Source organism: Nelumbo lutea, chromosome 8 (genome assembly GCF_056320005.1).
Source record: "Nelumbo lutea isolate HS-2025 chromosome 8, American lotus-T2T, whole genome shotgun sequence".
In the NCBI taxonomy this organism is placed as follows: Eukaryota; Viridiplantae; Streptophyta; class Magnoliopsida; order Proteales; family Nelumbonaceae; genus Nelumbo; species Nelumbo lutea.
Genome location: NC_142691.1, coordinates 53,289,259 through 53,309,916, shown reverse-complemented (window position 1 = coordinate 53,309,916; position 20,658 = coordinate 53,289,259). Strand labels below are relative to the sequence as shown.

Here is a 20,658-nt window from a genome sequence, read left to right as displayed (position 1 = left end):
GTGATACATTTCCTCTTACCTTTTCTCATTGCAATGGGTAAGTCAAGATCAGAAAAGGGAGGTGCTGGTGATGGTGGTATAGGACCCATCCTCCCTTTAGTGACTGGGACTGTCAAAGCCTCACATGGAGAGGGGGGAACAAGTTGTGCATGCCTTTGCCTTTGACATTGGTACCACCTCTAAAGAACAAAATGTGTAGGGAACACAAGAGGACTAGGAAGACGTGGAGGAGTAGGAACGGGGGAGCCAAGAGATGAGGACAACTTAAAGAAAGAGACTGAAAGAGTTTAAGAAGGGCTAACACAAGATTCAATTGGAACTGGCAAGGGAAGGGGTGTAGCAAACAACTCAATAGAGGGCTCCCACTCAGAAAATGGCCAAAAAAAGGAGCTGACACTACAAAATTTACATCCTTAGAAACAAACAAGGTGTCACTACTGGGATCAAAGCAATAGTAACCCGTCTATGTGGAGTCATACCCAAGGAAAATGCACTTCCTAACTTTGGTTTCAAACTTTTGTCTTTGGGAACTAGGAATGTGGACATAGCAAGTACATCCAAAGATACGTAAGAGGATGGGAAAAAAACATCAATGTTTGTAAAAAAAAAAACAATGAAGAGGTAAGATCTTGCTACCCTATTTTTCTCTAGAGTGTGAGCATAAGAGCTTTAGTAACATCCCCAAACTTCTCAAAATAAGAGGTAAGATCCTTCTCAAAATGTTCCTTAGCATTATCTAACTGGAATATTTTAATGCGGGTGTCAAACTGGGTGAGCAAAAATTCATGAAAATGTTAAACAAGTTTGGGTACTTTAGCACGATAATGCACAAGGTAAAGCCATGTACAATGGGAGAAGTCATTAATAAACAAAATAAAATATTGCCACCCATTCAAGGTATATAGTAAAGCCCCCACAAATCAGAGTGAGCAATGTTAGAAGGAAAAGTAGATCTTTTATTACTTGCAGGATAAGAGTTTCTACAAAGCTTTGAAAACAAAGACTCACAATGTAGACTCAATAAATTTATTCCCTTAAAACAAAAGCTTCAATAAAGAGAAAGAAAGATGACCGAAACAATAGTGACATAACATGATACGACTAACTGACTATGACACTGTAAATCTAAAGGCTGATTTCTGAGGCTGCACTTGGCTCTATTCAATAAATTTTAATAGATATATCTCATTCACCTCATGGCCATTGCCAATCACCTTCTAGGATTTCATGTCCTAAAGAGCACAGTAAGAAGGAAAAAAGTTTACATTGCAGTTTAAATATTTAGTCAAATTATTAACTGAAAGCATATTAGTGTTAAGTTATGGTACACGAAGTATAGAGGTCAAGGTAAGGGAGTCTGACGTTCAAATGTCTCCTTAGATGGGGAAAAGAGAGCCATCAACAAGGGATGTTTTGTCACATCTAGATAAAGGTTGGTAAGTATTGAATAAAGTGGAAACACAGGTTATATGTTTAGAACTCGAAAGTACTAGAATCTATTATCCAAGGGACCCTACGATTACCTGAGGTAGAAGCATGGTTCGTAGTAACACGAATACCTGAGTGAGCATAAGCAAAAGTGGAGCCATTGCCTAGTGGACTGGAAGCTGAAGAGGTAGGTTCTAAATGACTAATAATATGACCATAGTCCGCATATTCAACCCTGGTGGCTGTAAGCTGTTCCCTATAGATTTCTCATTCTATGGCCCCTTTGCACCCTCAAAGGAGGTGGCTACATTAGTACTACCACATTTCCCATTCTGACTCTTTCTGTCATTATTGGTATTCTTATACCTAGCAAGTAGGAGATCTGGATGCAGCTTCCAACAGGTATCCTTCGTGTGCTCTGACTTCATGCAATATTCACACACAACATCCTTCTCAGTAATCACCTCATGTTTCATCCCATCCTTAGCAAAATGATCTACTAGTACTTCCACAATCTGAACTTGTCTTCTACTTTCTTCATTACTGACCATAGCACAAGCCTAAGAAAGGAGTTAAGCCAGAAGATTTTACTAAAAAGTCCCAGGCAAAAGAAGGGGTTTGTTGGGGGAAGAGGATAGCTCATAAGAGGAAATTGATGAAGCTGAAGAGGAAGAAAGAGTAGAGTTTGATAAGTTTAAAAAGTTGAGAAAAAAGTGGATATGGAAAAGGTCGTTGAAACTAGTCTCCAAGTCAGCAGAAAATTGGGCTTATTGGTTCTAAGATGGGAAGACTAAACTAGAAAAGTGTTTCAGGAATTAGAGCTTCAGTACCCGATGGTTGTTGAAAAATCCTAACTTAGAGTGTTGTTAGTTTTATGCATATTTTTAAAGTTTTTCTCTGTTGGTTGGGTTCTTTTGTTCCGCTTTCTGTTGAGGGTTCCATGCTTTAGAAGCAAGTGGGGGTTATTTTTTGAGGGTTAAAATTAAAGCTATGTTCTTTTTTTGGGCTTAGGAGTTTGTGTTGGTCATGGGTTCCTTCTTATTTCTTTTGGGTGATTCCTTATAACCTCCATAAAAATGCCTAAGAAAGGATCACTTCATCTTTTGCTCAAACATTCTACCTAACTATATCATATTCAGGGTTGAGTCCTGTAAGACACTCAAAGACTTGATTCCTCTCCATCAATTTCCTATGAGTTTCAACATCTTTTGTGCACCTCTATTCAACCATTTCCATCAAATCAATTTCCTTCTATAGATACTTCAGCATTGAGAAGTACACAGCTAAGGGCTTCTCCCCTTGTCTTAGATTATTCACATTATTTTCTTAATTTATAAGCCCTAGCAACATTCAACTTCTATGAGTAGGTCTCCTTGACACTATCCCATACCTCCTTAGCAGTATCCACCCACAAGTAGTATTAACTGATATGAGGTTCCATTGAATTAACCAACCAGCCTACAACTATGTAATTTTCATGCATCCACCTCTCATAGGTAGGATCGTCCTCATTAGGTTTTGCCTTACTCCTAGTGATGTACCCCCATTTTCCTCTACTATAAACATAGATTTTTATTGAATGCAACCATGTCAAATAGTTGGTTCTATCTAACTTCATAGTAGTCACTACCCCCAATAGAGTCTCCACAGACCCCCAGATAAATCTAGAGTCTGTAAGTTGTTTTCTCTCAATTCCAGTTTGCTCTATTGATTAAATGGAAACAAGAAAAAATAAAAATAAGTTACTACTAATCAAATAACACTAACCTGAAGTCAAAGCTACTCTTTTATAGCCACAAACTAGGGTTTCATAGTACCCGACATCCCAAGAGGAAGAAAGAAGTTATAGCTACTCCTACTAGAGACTCCAAAAACTTTTCTAACTGATTTTATCTCCAAATTGGTCAACAAACTTCCTTTAAGCCCCAAGCACCAGCTTCAAACTATCTCTAGACCCCTTAAGCTGATTTCTCTGGTCAGGTAGTGTTTTCAGGAATAATCACCAAGAACTTGTCTCGGGCCTCGATCTGAATGTGTAATCTTCTCCTGAAAACTCCCCCAACTAGGGGGCATCAACCTCCCACCAATCAGCAACTTAATTCTCCATAGACACTATATATGGACTTAAGAAAAAGAAAGCAGGAAGTGGCGACTTTCTCTAATTCCAAGATTAAATATAGACCAGCAACAATTCTAAAATTAGAGAAGAAGTTCAAAAGAAAGATGAAGAATCAGGAAGAAAAGGGAAGAGAAAGAGAGCTTGATCATTTCTCTCTCTAGTCCCTTAACCATATTTTTTTAGAACTTATTCTAATTTAATGTACAATTACAAGGGTGCCCCTGGTAGAGTGGCTGTACTAATAATAATAAACAAACAAAGAAGATAGGCCCACAACTAAGGCCCATTAGCTAATAAATAGAAGGAACTAATAAACCCAATAAGAAAATAAGACACTGAGGCCCATTCAGCCCATCATTTCTATAGGTATTTTTATCCCCTAGAGGAAATATGTCCTTGATCAATTTGAGGAAACTGGAAAATTGGGAACTTAAACCTGCAGACACACCTATTGAGTTGAATCATAAGATAAATGCAAAAGGGGGTGAGTCCCTTGAAGAAAAAGCAGTGTATCAACGGCTAAATAAGAAGCTTCTCTGTCTTTGCCTAACACATCCTAACATTTCTTCTGTTGTCAGTGTTGTTAGTATATACACTCTCCTAGGACAACTCATCTTCTTGCTATTGAAAGGATCTTTGCCTATTGAAGAGGCGTCCAGACCGAGGTATGCTTTTCAAGAATAATGGTCATATGAAGAGAGAAGTGTACACTAATGCAGATTGACCCAGGTGTTTTGATGACAGGAGATCCACTTAAGGATATTATGTCTTTGTTGGAAGAAATCTTGTTTCATGGAGTAAGAAACAAAATGTTGCTTCCCACTCCAATGTTGAGTAGAGTACATGTCTATGGATAATAGTGTGGCTGAGGTGTTATGGTTGAGATATCTACTTAAAGAATTGGGCATTGAGTATATTGTGGTAACCAACCTACCGATAATATTGCTTATAACCCAATACAGCATGATAGAACTAAACATATTGATGTGGACCGACGTTTCATCAAAGTGAGTTGCCTCTCAAGAATTTTGTCTTCCTTATGTTGCCTCTGGTATGCAGCTTGTTGATTTCTTACCAAAGCAATTATCAATGTCAATCTGGAGACAGATCCATGCAAGTGGGGCATGACAAATATCTATTCCCAACTTGAGGGGGAGTGTGGAGATGCAGCTAATTAAGCTTGTACTATTTATTGCTGTTATTTATTATTATTTCTTTCTTTCATATAGTCGCAGGGGTATTCTTGTCTTTTTATCTCCTTTTATTTGTTTTAATATAAATAGCAGTAATTGGGATGACAGGACCATAAATTCCTTTTTCTCTCATTCTCTTTGTTTCTTTTCTTCTTCTCTGTTCTCTTTCCCTTTTTCTCTTCTTTCTTTTGCTGATTTGCTGATTTCTTATTAAAACTAGGCCTTATTACCATCTATTTCAGCCAAGTCAATTTTTTTTTTCTCTATGGGATTGAACAAGGTATTTGGACTATGTAAAATCAGACATAAACACAACTAAAACATACCTTAAACTTGAAGGGAAATTCACAAGCGCAGTGATCTACTGTGGTAGTTCATGCCAAAGATTCCAAATCTCTCACAATGGCGGCAAGTGATTGAGAACCTTCAACACATTAATATTTCATTTATCAAAAACAGGACTATAACGTAAATTACCCAATGACACATGCAACTGTACTAGAAACTTAACTTTTATTCATAAAACAAAAGTAGTTTACACAATATATTGGATCCTAAGGGCACACACTGTCTAACAAATGCTACTTTATACTGATAGCCCGTGGGCTTTCTCATCTATCTTACAATAACAAGGTTAGATATATCCTATGTTATCCTAGTGGTATCCAATTTGTTTCTTCTCCTGGACAGCCTTGTCAAGTGTCAACATTCTTTAATTGTTTTGATTCGTTTTGTATGTTCATGCTCTCTCTCTCTCTCTCTCTCTCTCTCTCTCTCACAGGCTGTTCTTCTTCATCCTCTCTTCATCTATCTACAATGAGATTGTGTAGCTCCAGGCTTTACTACATGATTTATGCATTGACATCTTTTCTCCTGTCCCTCTATTTGCAAACAGTATGAGTGCAATTAAAATTGCCTCTATGCAAATATTCTATAAGCATGCCAAGCATATAGAGGTTGATTGCAACTTCATCAAAGACCGGTTTCTTTAAGGCAAACATTTTTACTATAGCTATGTTACATACTAGACACAGTTTTCTGAACGAAAAATTGATGCTTGTACCATGGCATCCATTTGAAGGGCAGAGTAGAAAGCCTAAGTCTTGATTTGTATTTATGTTGAACTTTTTGTTGTATATGGTCTGGGTGCACTTCTGTACCATATCGTATATATGCTATATCATAATTCTGCAGCCTCTGCTTTGATTTTGTAGGACATAATAGTGATTTCTCATTCCTTTCTCACAGCAATATGCAATTTATATTTTAAGGCATTGTTTGGCTTTAGACACACCCAAACAGATTACTTTTCTCTCTTCTTCACTGTTCCTGTCATGTATATACCCGTTTTGACCAATTTCAAGAAAGTTTTGAGGATGGCCTTTTACTGATAAAAACTGATTGATGGTCACAAAGCCCTAGGTCCAAATTTATCACAATATCTTTCTGAGGTGTCATAAGATGTGGTCTTCTTTGGCTACAATGTCTTTCTATGAGGTGTTTTAAGATGTGGTTGAGAACCTAGCGAAGATGGAATTGCTCTCTTATTTTCCCATGTGTTCTTAACTTTCTATTTAACACATTCAGTCTTTTAGTTTTATATTTTCCTATCCTTTTGCTGCAGGGTAATTGAAAATGAATACTTGGGTTTGAGAAATGGTATTTTGGATCAGTCAGCTATATTGCTTTCCAGTTATGGTTGTCTAACTTGTATGAACTGCAAGGTAAGGCAAGGAACCTGTAACTAGCATATCCACTTATAAGTTGGAATTTTTATGTTATCCATTTATCATAAATATGACTGGATTTCAGATCAGTTTTGAAGGGTTCTTGATCCCTTTTCTTGTTGTAGAGTCCTGAAACTTAACGTTTTTGGAAACATTGCTGTTTGGGTTGTTGATGGAGTTCTTAGAAGAGTTTAATACCCCTTAGTGATGGAATACTTGCTCAACTGCTTTGACCTAAGTTGTTTGAATGATTCCTCATTTCTCTTCTTTTCGGCTTTGGTTTCCCTACTATTTTTTATTCTCAAACTATTATCTTGTTGAAATGTTGTCCAATAGAATTGATGTTAGTTGTAAGGTTTAGAGATGTTGAAGAGAGAAGAAGAAGAAGAAGAAGAATACCAAAATACCCCTCTTTAGTCAACTCTAACACTCCCCCTCAAGCTAGAGAGTATATATCATATAATCCCAGCTTGTTACATATATAGCTCACTCTTCCTGAACTCAACCTTTCTGTGAACAGATCTGCCCATTGATCAACTATTCTCACATGCTCAATACTTATCTCACCACTGATGACCTTTTCCCTTACAAAGTGACAATCTACCTCTATGTGTTTACTTATCTCATGAAAAACTGGGTTGGATGAGATGTGAATTGCAGCCTGGTTGTCACAGTATAGATTCATGGGTTTGCTTATTGAAAACCTGATTTCCTGTAATAGATTTTTCAACCATACTAGATCACATATAATATGTGCCATGGCCCTGTATTTTTCTTCTGCACTACTCCTTGCTACAACAGCCTACTTCTTGCTCTTCCAAGTTACTAGATTTCCTCCCAAAAAGGTTCAATAACCTGTAGTGGATCTCCTATCTGATACAGAGCTAGCCCAGTCTGTGTCAGTGTATCCAACTACTTCAAGATCACCTCCTGGCTTGTATAGTAACCCATGACCTAGGGCCCCCTTCAAATACCGCACAATTCTAAGCCCGAGGATTCTGCATGAACTGGCTTACTATACTGATGGCAAAAGAGATGTCAGGCCTAGTGATAGTTAGATAGTTCAGTTTTCCCTCTAGCCTTCTATACCTTCCAGGATTATCAAACAATTCACCTGTGTCACTTCCCAACTTCACATTCAGCTCCATGGGAGTTTCAGCTGGTTTAGCACCTAGCAGCCCTGTTTCTTCCAACAGGGCAAGAACATATTTCCGCTGACAAAGATTGATGCCTTCCTTTGATCTAGTAACTTCTATACCAAGAAAATACTTCAACTTCCCAAGATCTTTTGTCTAAAAGTGATTTTGTAGGAATGACTTCAATCTATCAATCCCAACTCTATCACTGTCAGTTATGACTATGTCATCCACATACACTACCAGCTAGATCTTCCCAGCCACAGAGTCAGCTAAATACTAAATGGTCAACTTGGCATTTCCTCATTCCAAACTCCTTCACCACTTCACTGAATTTTCCAAACCAAGCACGGGGAGACTGTTTGAGCCCATAGATTGCCTTCTTGCGCTTACACACCTTACCATCCTCCCCATGAGCCACAAACCCTGGTGGTTGCTCCATGTACACTTCCTCTAGAAGATCATCATGGAGAAAGGCATTTTTAATATCAAGCTGAAAGAGAGGCTAATCATGCAGTGCAGCTATGGAAATCAACACATGGACTGAGCCAATCTTTGCAACTAGAGAAAAGGTTTCGACATAGTCTACACCATAAAGTTGATAGTATCCTTTTGCAACTAAACGGGATTTCAGCCGTTCCACTCTCCCATCTGGTAAATACTTAATAGCATACACCCACTTACAACCAACAACATGTTTACTTGGGGGAAGATTGATGAGTTCCCATGTATGATTGGGATGAAGAGCAGGGAGTTCTTCTTCCATAGCTTTTCGCCAGCCTGGTGAAGTAAGAGCCTCCTGAACATCCTTAGGTATGGATACAAAGGATAACAAGGTAATACACTCACGATGGGATGCAAAAAGGTGAGATATAAAAACCTAATTGGATATAGGATGTGGTGTGCAACTACGTATACCTTTCTGCTCTGCAATAGGAAAGTCAAGGTCAGAAGGCAATTCAGTTGTGGAAAGAGCTAGATCAGCCACCAGAGTAGATGGTGGTGGAGGTCCTGGCCTCTGTTAATGAGTATACACTTGACGAATTAGTGGTCTTTCACTATGCTCCTGCATTGGGGAAGGTGTAGACTCAGGCATAATGGGAACCACCAGGATGGAATTATCAACCGGAAGAGGAAGAGGAACCTCTGTAGGAAGAGAAGGGATATCAGAAGGAGAGAAGTATGGCACCGATTCAAAAAATGTAACATCAGGACACACAAAGGATTTTCAAGTAACAGGGTTGTAGCATCAGTACCCTTTCTGGGTCCTAGAGTAGCCAAGGAAGATACATTTAATGGAACGAGCATCCAACTTGTCTAGTCCAGGACCAAGGTTCTGAACAAAGCACACACACACCTAAAGATCCTGGGAGTCAGAGGATATGGAAACAAAGTGAGAAATAAGATAGAGAACAAAGAACGACCATTCAAAATAAACGAGAGCATGCAATTAATGAGAAAACAAGCAGTCAGGACTGCATCACTCCAAAAACGTTTAGGAACATTCATATGATGAAGGAGAGACCGAGTTGTTTCAAGTAGATGTCAGTTCTTCCTCTAAGCCACCCCATTTTGTTGAGGGGTGTGAGCACAAGATGTCTGATGAATAATACCACATTGTTCCAAGTATTGCTAGAATGAAGAAAGAAAATACTCTCTGCCATTGTCAGAAGGAAGAATTTTAAGTGAAACATCAAATTGTGCACGCACTTCAGCATGAAACTTTTGGAAAATGGAAAATAATTCACTTCTTTCTTTCATTAAATAAAGCCATGTCATTCTTGAACAGTCGTCAACAAAGATAACAAAATATTTGTAACCATTATAAGACTCAATTCTAATTGGACCCCACACATCTGAGTGAACTAAATCAAAAGGACTCAACATATGACTGAGTGAACTAAATCAAAATATTTGGTGTTCCAATCAAAGTTCTTCGTTCAGATAATGGTCATGAATACTTTCTTACTTCCTTTCAACAGTATTTAGAATAGCATGGCATCATTCAGCAAACTTCATGTGCATCAACCCCTCAACAAAATGGTGTGGCTGAATGAAAGAACCGTCATCTTCTTAAAACTGCTTAGTCTATTCTTCATCATATGAGTGTTCCTAAATGATTTTGGAGTGATGTTGTACTTACCGCTTGTTTCCTTATTAATCAGATACCCTCCTTCGTCCTTCATGGTCGGTCTCCCTTTTCTATTTTGTTCCCCACCTTGCCTCCCTTTCCATTAACACCCTGGGTCTTTGGTTGTGTATGCTTTGTTCACAATCAAAGTCCTGGTTTAGACAAGCTGGATGCACGCTATATTAAGTGTATCTTTCTTGATTACTCTCGGACCCAGAAAGGGTATAAGTGTTACAATCCCATTACTCGGAAGTTCTATGTCTGTCTTGATGTCACTTTTTCTTAGTCCATCTTGTTCTTCTCGGGACCTGAAGTATAGCCATCTCCACCTTTGCTTCCTCTCCCTCTTCCAGTCTGTGACCCCGTTCCGGTTGTTCTAGTTGGGGCTGAACCTTCACCTCAAGTGCAGATTCCTACTAAACGACCACCAATCCGGTACGTGTATACTCATCAACAAACATCGACACCTCCTTCGGCTTCTACCTTGTCTGCGGATCCTGTTGTTGCTCCTATCCCAAAACCTTCAGAGCTTGATCTTCCCATTGCTTTACGGAAAGGTAGACGTAGTTGTACCCTATATCCCATTTCCAATTTTGTTTCGATCTCTCACCTTTTTGCTTCACATCGCCAGTTTGTTTCTCTATTGTCATCTATATCTATACCTAAGGATGTCCAGGAGGCTCTTACTTCACCTAGGTGGCATCAAGCAATGGAGGAGGAACTCTATGCTCTTCAACATACTCACACATGGGAGCTCACTACTCTTCCTCCAGGTAAGCATGTTGTGGGTTGTAAATGGGTGTATACTGTTAAATAGTTGTCGGATGGCAGTGTGGAGCGTTTGAAGGCCTAACTTGTTGCTAAAGGTAACTCTCAATTGTATGGGGTGGACTATATGGAGACCTTCTCTCTAGTGGCAAAGATTGGGCTTAGTCCATGTCTTAATTTCCCTAGCAATTATGTATGATTGGCCCTTGTTTCAACTTGACATTAAAAACACCTTCCTCCATGGTGACCTAATGGAGGATGTATGGAGGATGTATATATGAAGCAACCACCTAGGTTTGTTGCTCAGGGGGACGATGGTAAGGTGTATAGACTGAAAAAGGCAATTTATGGGTTGAAACAATCTCCTCGTGCTTGGTTTGGGAAGTTTAGTGAAGTGGTGAAGAATTTTGGAATGAAACAATGTCAGGTTGACCACTCAGTGTTCAGCTATGATTCTAAAGCCGGAAAGATTTTATTAGTAGTCTTTGTGGATGATATTGTCATAACTGGTAGTGGCAGATTGGGGATTGATAAACTAAAGGCCTTTCTACAAGACCATTTTCAAACAAAAGACCTTGGGAAGTTGAAGTATTTCTTGGCTATAGAAGTTGCCAGGTCAAAACAAGGTGTAAACTTGTGCCAAAGAAAATATGTCCTTGATCTGTTGGATAAAATAGGACTGTTAGGTGTGAAACCGGCTGAAACTCTCATGGAACCAAATGTTAAGTTGAGTATTGATACAGGTGAAATATTTGATGATCCTGGAATATATAGACGGTTAGTGGGGAAGCTGAACTATCTGACTATCACAAGACCAAACATCTCCTTTTTGTCAGTGTGGTGAGCCAATTTATGCAAAATCCCCAGATACCTCACTGGGATGCAGTTCTTAGGATTGTAAGGTACCTGAAGGGAGCTCCAAGCTGTGGATTATTGTACAAACTAGGAGGAAGACTTGAGGTAGTTGGGTATACAGATGCAGATTGGGCAGGCTCAGTGTTAGATAGAAGATCTACTACATGTTACTGCACATTTCTTGGAGGAAATCTGATGACATGGAAGGGTAAGAAGCAGACTGTTGTGAAGGAGTAGTGCTTAAGCCGAATACAGAGCCATGGCACACACTATATGTGAATTAGTATGGCTGAGAAACCTCCTACAAGAAATTGGATTCTCAATGGACAGACCTATGAGATTGTACTGTGATAATCAAGCTGCAATTCACATCTCATATAATCATGTTTTTCATGAGAGAACAAAGCACATAGAGATTGATTGCCACTTTCTGAGGGAGAAAGTCCTTATTGGAGAGATAAGCATAGAACATGTGGGCTCAGGTGATCAGTGGGCAGATTTGATTACAAAGGTTTGAGCTCAGGGAGAGTGAACTATATATGTAACAAGTTGGGATTATATGACATATATTCTCCAACTTGAGGGGGAGTGTTAGAGTTAGCCGAATAAGGGTAGATTAGTCTTTTCATTCTGTTTAAGTTATATGCTTATGTGGCAGTTCTAATATTACTTATGTAGACTTCCTATCCCATACTTAAGTGGGGGCAGTTTAGTCATTGTACACTAATTAGAACCCCCAATCCATATTATGGTCAACTGGTAGAGTTTAGGCTACCAAGTTCGACTTCTACTGAAATAACATACCCTAATCTGATCAAACCCCAATATGAGATAGATAAGATCAAATTTGAATCCAATATTAATGACCAAACTCAGATCCTAGTATATCAAATTGATAATATATTCCTCGTGCAAATATCATCCTAGTTAATCCAGTTTTTTCATCATTTTCCTAATAAATCAGTTGCTGTCAGGTTTCTTCCAAACAATTGGCCATAGAATACAATCTTAGAGGATAAAGACCTAGAAGAAATTGGTTTTATTGGTGTAACCTTTATTTCATTGTTTCCTACAGTCTAACACCCCTTAATAGCAACACACTACATCTAAATGAATGCACATGTCTGGTGTTGTGCTGTGTTTTGTCATGCATTTATGCTTTCTATCTTATTAAAAGATTCACTAGTCACTTTGTCATGAACTTCAATTTAATGTGATTTGGTCTAATTTTTCATATATGTCTTTCCAAAGTTGGTTTAGTCTGTAATATAATTCTTGAATTGTTATAAAATTTGTTGAGCTTTTCTCTAGTGTTTTCCCATACTAATCTGAAGAATTGTGTTGAAAAATATGGTTTGGCATGTAAAGACTAAGGAACACAAGCTTATACACTCACCAAAGTTGCATGGAAGTCCAGAATCCAAAGGGCAGAAAGCATACAAAATATTATTGGCATTTTCAGGTTTGAAACATGCTTTGCCAAATAACCCTGGATATAATCGGCGAGTTGCAGAGTGCCAAGAAGCCGCTAGGATTCTTTTAGAGTAAGATTTTTTCCCTTGTCATTGTGCATGTAAACAATATTTTCAGTGGCAGTCTGATTTAGTTTCATGCTGGTTTCTGATTAGAAGAAATGTTGTAAAACAATTAGAATTCTGGATATCTACCTACTCTAATTTCTTGGATACTCCCATCCATTAATTTATTATTTTCTATTGAGGAGATAATAGATCCTCATCATCATCATCATCAAACATTATACCAACTATATGGGGTTGACAACATAAATTCTGTTTATCTATTCTGTTCTGTTTAATGACATCCATCGTTAAATTATGGGCACATAAATCATTTCTAACTACTTTGACCCATATCCTTTTTCATCTACCCCTATCCCTTTAAGCCCCTTCAACTTGCAACAGATCAATTCCTTTTACAAGTGTTAGCGATTATATCTGTGGACTCTTTTATAACATGGGTTGTCATTTTGTGCTAATGCTAGGGCATTGCTCAAAAACAACATGTTACAGCTAAACCCAGGTGTGGTGAAAAATGGGCAAGGGTATGCTAGAGTGTTCCATGGAAGTGACACACCAGAACATAGCCCCAAAGAGACAACCTTGGCATTGTCAATTGAACCCAGAAGCCAAGTGGCAACCTTGGCATTTTCAATTGAACCCAGAAGCCAAGAGACAACCTTGGCATTGTCAATTGAACCCAGAAGCCAAGAGACAACCTTGGCATTTATCACTCTTCCATTGCTTCAGCCCCTTCAAATCTGATTCATCTGGTTGGTTAGTTGTTCCATCAACATAGCGACAATCCCTCAATAAAGAACTGGAAGTGGAACTTCCGAAAAGCACGTTGGTCCCATCAAATTTTACAAGCAGAATATCTCTTTTCTTGATAACCATTTCAGCAATATAACACCAAGTAAAAGCCAAAAAAAGTGATATCTTCATAATAAAACGAGAGAAAAAAGGTAATCGCCCCATTAAAGAGACAAACCAGCGCCACAGAGATCAATTTCCAATCAGAAAACACAGCCAAAAATGATCTGAACAGGTAACAGTCCATAAAAGGCAAGTTTATTGGCTGTCGATTAGAAAAAACTCGTTTCAACTTCTCAAAAGCCTACCTATCATTATACATAATAATAAAAAAAATACCTGAACTTGTTTAATGTCAATTTCTAATTTGCTTCTTCTTCCATGTTTGCAGTGCTTCTGGAAATGGAGACCTGGAGCCCCTTCTTTGCTATGGTCAATGTTTTGATCTAAAACTCTTTTACATATTTGAACTAGAATAGTTTTCATATATTGATTTATTTACATTGTCTTTGTCAAAACAGTTGAACCAGCAGCTTTTGAAGCTCACAAGGTATTCCTACTTATCATTCTAATGTTTTTTAAAGAGTTTGCCTTCTTTTATCCAAGACAATTTGTTGAAATTTCATTAGATTTAAGTGGATTCATAACATTTGAAGTCCAGTCCAATGTTCTAAGTATGTTTTTCTTTGCTTTGCTTTCATTCTATCTTATTTAACAAGTCCCAAAATGATTGTACAATGTATTGTTTACCATGTTGGATACTTCAATTTTAATGTGGTCCATATCTGACACCTTGTCTAGCCATGTCCATCCCCTAGTATGATAACATATATGAAAATGTTTTCTGAGAAAAGATTGATGTATTATTTTGATGTTTATCATGTAGTTTATAAATATTTATTGCAACTTTCACTTTCTATTTAGCCCCTTCTAGGTGTATTCTAGCAATTGTACTTTTATTAATATAGTACAAAGATTGGGTGATTGTTTTCCACCTAGAAACAGCAGGAAATAGAAGAGAGGGGGAAGAGAGGAGAAGAGAAGAGAAAAAGTGGAGAGCCAAAAGTGAGGAAATAGAAGAGAGGTGTAGTTTATAAATATTTATTGTTTTCCACATAGAATATTTGACCAACCCTCAACTTCTCCTTTATGAAATGCCAATCAATCAACCATAGTGTGTTTCACATGATTATGTTGGACAAGGTTATGTGCTATTACTAATCACAGCCTCCTTAATATAAACCTGTAGGCCCTAGAATTTACTGTAATGCTTCAACAGCAGTTTATTATATCGAGTTAGCTTTCTTCATATGATGAAGTATGAAGCATATCAATTTATATGTCAATTGGGAGTCTGATAAACAGCTTTCTAACACAAAATTTTTAATGCCAATAAAATTGATTTCAATCATGAGCCTCACGCAGCTTTAGAATTAATTTTTACTTATCCACTTTCTTCTTTTTCATTTTACAGTGTACACTAGAATCTAATCTTCTTAGAAGAGCAGAGCATTATTTCTCAGAAAATATGCGGGTGGCTAAAGGTACCAAAGTTTCAGCACCCTATTATTAATTGTTTATGAGGTTAGAATAAATCCTATCTACAAACCTGTGCATTATAAAAATCTAATGAAGTTTCTCTGAGATCTTAATTAGCTTATGAATTATTGTCTAGTCATTTATGTGTAATGGAACTGATTTGTAATGATTTGTAATGGAACTGATTTGTAATGATTTAAAAATCTCAGGACTTGAGGCATGGGCTTCTGGTAATTTGGACGATTTTGGAAAACTCATCTCTGCTTCTGGTTTAAGCTCCATTCAGAACTATGAGTGTGGTAATATCTGAGTTACTATTTTACCTCATTTCTCCTTTCCCATCTTAAAGAGAAGAATTACCTTCTCTTTTGTACTTTATTGAAACGTGAAAAGGGTACTAGAAAAGTCTATTCTCTTCAAACTATCAAATAGAAGGGGTCACTTTTTCTCTTTTCCTGATTAAGATTGCTTATTTGATTATAGTTTATTCAATAAAAATCCAATATTATTAGTGGGCATCCTAAAATAGAATGAATGAGTGCATGGAGTGGCCACAACATACCTAAAATAGCATCCTTTTTCTCAGTGGTGATGTGTAACCAATGTAATGAAGGGAAGGCTTGTCTCTTTTACATCATATTGCTACTCTCATATAAATAAGTGGGGGACATTACTTGTATAATGGTAAAATGCCCCGGAAGATAGATTATTACGAGCCATACTTGGCATTCAAGTTTCCACTTCAAAAGAAACTTGTCTAAAACTACCTATAGGTGGAAGGGGTCGAGTTATTGATGTGAGATGGATCCAGAAAAAGGGGGGTTTCAGTTATATAATCCAGAAACAATTCATGTATATATTTCACATAAACGTGAAACCAGAGTGGGTGATAAAGTAGCTGGAAGACATGGGAATAAAGGTATCATTTCAAAAATTTTGCCTAGACAAGATATGCCTTATTTGCAAGACGGAACACCTGTTGATATGGTTTTCAACCCATTAGGAGTACCTTCACGAATGAATGTAGGACAGATATTTGAATGCTCACTTGGGTTAGCGGGGGATCTGCTAGACAGACATTATCGAATAGCACCTTTTGATGAGAGATATGAACAAGAGGCTTCAAGAAAACTAGTGTTTTCTGAATCATATGAAGCCAGTAAGCAAACAGCAAATCCATGGGTATTTGAACCTGAGTATCTGGGAAAAAGCAGAATATTTGATGGAAGAATGGGAGATCCTTTTGAACAATCTGTTATAATAGGAAAGTCCTATATCCTAAAATTAATTCATCAAGTGGATGATTCCAGTGGGCATCAGGATGTCAAGCATGAGAGAGCAGGTCTAAGTCTGAGAGTGGCCACTTTGTCCATAAAGAACATCAAAGTTTGGGACTATATCCAATCCACCCCTCCCAAGACCCCAGATAGCTGGAACCAACATTGGTAATGGCCTATAATGGCCTCTACTCTTTTCTTCTATCTCTCTTCTCTCTTCTATTGTCTACCATAACTACCCTATTTTTCTACTTTGTATCAGAGCAGATACAGATACAAACTGGGTTCATTTCAAAACATAGGGAACAAGGTAGATTACTAACATCATAGTCCATACAGAATTACAGATGATGTCAGTAACTGTATGGAGTCTATGGACGTGATTAACCTAGGCGGAGGGATGTGGAAAGTTTCTCATTTAGGGCTCACGATGATCAGAGCATAGGAGCTATTCTTTTAAGATTGTTTTTGTGAAAAAAAAATGCTGAAAAATCATTTTCTAACTTACAGATCAGTTTCCTCAATCTGATGTTTTTTGGATGTACTTTTGCATTGGCTGGTGAGCAATATAATTTGGATTGTGGTAGATTTCGTCTCAGAATTTTCTGGTGTGTCAAAAATATTTTCTGATATTTATTAGGGTTATATTTGGCACCATTTGATAGGGGTGCTCACAGTTTGGTTAACCAAATGAGTACCACCAGTTTTGAAAAACCATGAACCGACCAGTTAACCAGTTGATCAGTTCGGTTCCTTTGGTTTCTTGGTTTTCGATATTTACAATATATATTATAAATAAATAGATAAATATAATTTACATACTATAAATATATATAATATCATATATTATAAATAATATATAATATATTGCAAATATGTATTTTATATTATAATTACTACAAATATATATAATATATAATGTATTATAAGTATATTATATATTATAAATAGATAATTATAAATATGATATTATATATATACTGGTCGGCTCAGTTAACTGCCAGTTATTCTTTTAGGTTAACCAAAACCTAACCGGTACCATCGGTTTTTGAAAAACACCAAACTGATTGGTTTGGTTCAGTTTTTCGGTTTTTGTTGAGCACCTCTACCATTCGTTCTTGAATACATGTCTGATTTTTTTCTTGTTAGCAGAAGTGGATTCACTTGATTGGCTGATATTTAAATGTCTTGGATCATTGGTATATGTTTTGCAGTTATGTGCCTTGGTATTTTTGATTGCCAATTACTGTATCTGTTCTCTGGATTGCCAAGATGATGTTTGTAATGACCTACCAGTCTTAATATTTAATGTGTTCATTGTTGGGATTGTGTTTGCTGGTTTGTGAAGTTTATTTGCTACCGGTTGCTTTACATAGTCTACCTTTTCCTCACTTGAAGTGCTCTAGCATGGGTCCATGGTTGGAGGAAGTGACATTGAAGGATCCAACCTTCTTAACACCATCATTTGGCTTGTTGGAACCAACTTGGTGGAAAACAGAAGCTAGGGTATTTGACTGGAGCAATAAAAAGGCTTATAGAAAGAGGAGTATACCAAGATAATGGGATCAAGAGAACCATGCAGTTATAGGCCGGATATCCAACTCTATGCTGCTACTTATCAATCATCCCTCAATTGTTTCTTAAGAGTGCATCCCAAATATGAGGAAGAGCTAGGCATTCATACTCAACATGAGAATATTACAAAGACTTATCAATTGAAGCAAGACATATCTTCTTTTAGATAGGAGAGTAGAGTCTTTCTGTACACTTCTCCATTAAATGTAGTAAGATCATTACCTTACTTTTTCTTAGAGAAATTAGCATGATAGTGCAATGTATAGAATATAGATCACATATAGATAAAAATCATAGATTTGAAATTTTAGTGGGTCTCAATCCTAAGTTTTACATAATGTTTTAACTTTCTTATATCAAGATGCAAACTCTGAGTGGAAAGGAGACTCCTTTTGTTGAAGAGGCCTATTCTATGGCATATAGTGAAGCAAGTAGAAGATCTATAATGATGCATGCTAGTGACCAGATGACCTTCACATCTAATAAAGCGCATCCTAAGAATGGTAGTTCGGAAAAAAAAATGATAAAGATGCTATTGGATGTAAGTACTGCAAAAGTCAAGGCACAACAAGGAGAATTGTTAATTGTTATACTTATCAAAAAAAACAAGGAGAATTGTTATAAATTGCACAGATTCCCTTGTAGTGGAATATTACTAAAGCCAATGTTGTATCCATGATGATTATTCCTCTCAGAAACATCATTCTGTTGTGGAGTACAAGTACAAGAGGACTGATGTAAAATCCCTTTATCTTCAAAGAAGATATTTAGAGAGCCTTCAAAGTATTACATTATCTGAATGAAACTGCTTAATTTTCTTCCCAAAGTATGTCTCCACCATTTTACGGAAAAAAGAAAAAAAAACAAAACTATAATAATTCTTGGAACCTCATTCCTTTCATTAAATAGACCCACATGCATCAAGAGTAATAATCAATAAAACTAATAAAATAGCAATAACTATCCATAGAAACAATGGGTGAAGGGCCCCACAAATCAAAATGAACCAAGCTGAAAGGAGCAGAAATTCCATTCATAGGTTTTGGATAATTTCCTTTGCAATGCTTTGACATTTGACAAACTTCACATAAAAGGCTTACATTCATACTTCTTCAAACAACTCAAGAAACAAGACTTTCAAAGATAGAAAGAACAAATGAACTAGTCTAGCCTGCCACAAATAGAATACGATAACTACCATTCCAATGAAGAGTAGGCCTATCTGTTCTATTGCTTACAGAAAGAGTACGGTTTCAACTAATGCCAAACATGATTTTCCAATCCTCAATGGCTGTGTCATTCTTCCCAACACTTAAATTATCTATAGATTACAATTTCGCTTTGTAACTTGACAAAAATTGGTGCATTGGATTCATGTATGAGGTATCCAATGTCATGTTTTATGCAAATTCAGAACCTTCTCTATCTTTCCTCTTTTTCTCTTTGCTCTCTTTTAACTAGCATGAAGACTTCTGTTCCATAAAAATTTGTATAGGTATATTCTTAACTGGTTACCTGCCATTTTGTTTCTTTAATTTTATGTGTATGTATATACCATGGCGCTTACAGGATGTGAACCACTGATTCAACTGTATGAGATCCTTCTGAGAACACCTGGAATCCTTGGAGCAAGATTCAGTGGTGCTGGATTTAGAGGATGTTGTCTTGCATTTGTAGAGGGTGATAGAGCCATAGAAGCTGCTTCATTTGTGAAGAACGAGTATCATAAGCTCCAACCTGTGTTGGCTAGCCAGCTCAACCAAGACACAGCCGTGCTGATATGTGAGGCCGGGGATTGTGCCCATGTTATTTGATCAGTCGTCAGGCAGTTCAAGCTTCAACCAATCAGCCAAGTTTTATTTGTGAAACAGCTCAACCAAGAGATGTAGTCTGATCAGATGTCTTTATACTCACTGGCCATCCATGTATTTTTTATTGACAACGGAAAATAATTTCAATTATCTCATAGACTCGTACTTGTAGAAAAGCTATCATAACTGTTTTCTTGTATACTAAAATGGATATTATTATTTTCTTCCAATCAATGATTGGAGAATTGAAACTTGTCAAAAAAACAGATTGGAGAATTGGAAGGCATTAAATTTCTACATCATAGAAAAAACGCACTGAAGATTCTATTTGGCAGTACAAAAGATCTAATAATATGGTAGGAAGAAATACGTGATTATAGCTTTTCAGTTGATCGGTCCCCTTGGATACCAAAACAATATTGCCCTGTATGGAACATATTATATCAATACTTTGAAGTTTGAACCTTGCCTCCATTTGGACCCTACTTATGCTGCCATTCCCTCCAAAGCTGGGGTAGGCATTATTTATCATGATCACAATGTGTGTCGTCCATACCATACATTTTCGGGCAATGGGTTACACGATCAGAGATAACCCTCCCCCAAACCCCTAAGACGCCCCATCCCGGGTGAAGGCGGGACTTGATCCCAGGCATCTAGTACAACCAGCCAAGGTTTTAAATTTCATAATGTATCGGCCTATATCGTTTTGGAAGAGTTCCGATGCATGGAACATGTATAATTCCATGGTTTTGTATTTTTTCGTCCA

The 20,658-nt window shown here is 37.3% G+C and overlaps 1 protein-coding gene across 13 annotated transcripts in view; it reads left to right on the top strand.

Annotated features, from left to right (window-relative positions):
• GALAK (galacturonic acid kinase) overlaps positions 1-20,200 on the top strand; it is a 116,319-nt gene extending 96,119 nt beyond the window's left edge. For all 13 annotated transcript variants that reach the window (XM_088958758.1, XM_088958756.1, XM_088958761.1 and 10 more), the window contains 7 exons: positions 6,365-6,464; positions 12,726-12,901; positions 14,079-14,119; positions 14,209-14,237; positions 15,162-15,231; positions 15,436-15,525; positions 19,648-20,200. In XM_088958758.1, the coding sequence (XP_088814884.1) occupies positions 6,365-6,464; positions 12,726-12,901; positions 14,079-14,119; positions 14,209-14,237; positions 15,162-15,231; positions 15,436-15,525; positions 19,648-19,892 (751 nt within the window). In that variant the 3' untranslated portion in view covers positions 19,893-20,200. The remainder of the gene's footprint in view (positions 1-6,364; positions 6,465-12,725; positions 12,902-14,078; positions 14,120-14,208; positions 14,238-15,161; positions 15,232-15,435; positions 15,526-19,647) is intronic.
• Positions 20,201-20,658: the final 458 nt, after the last annotated feature.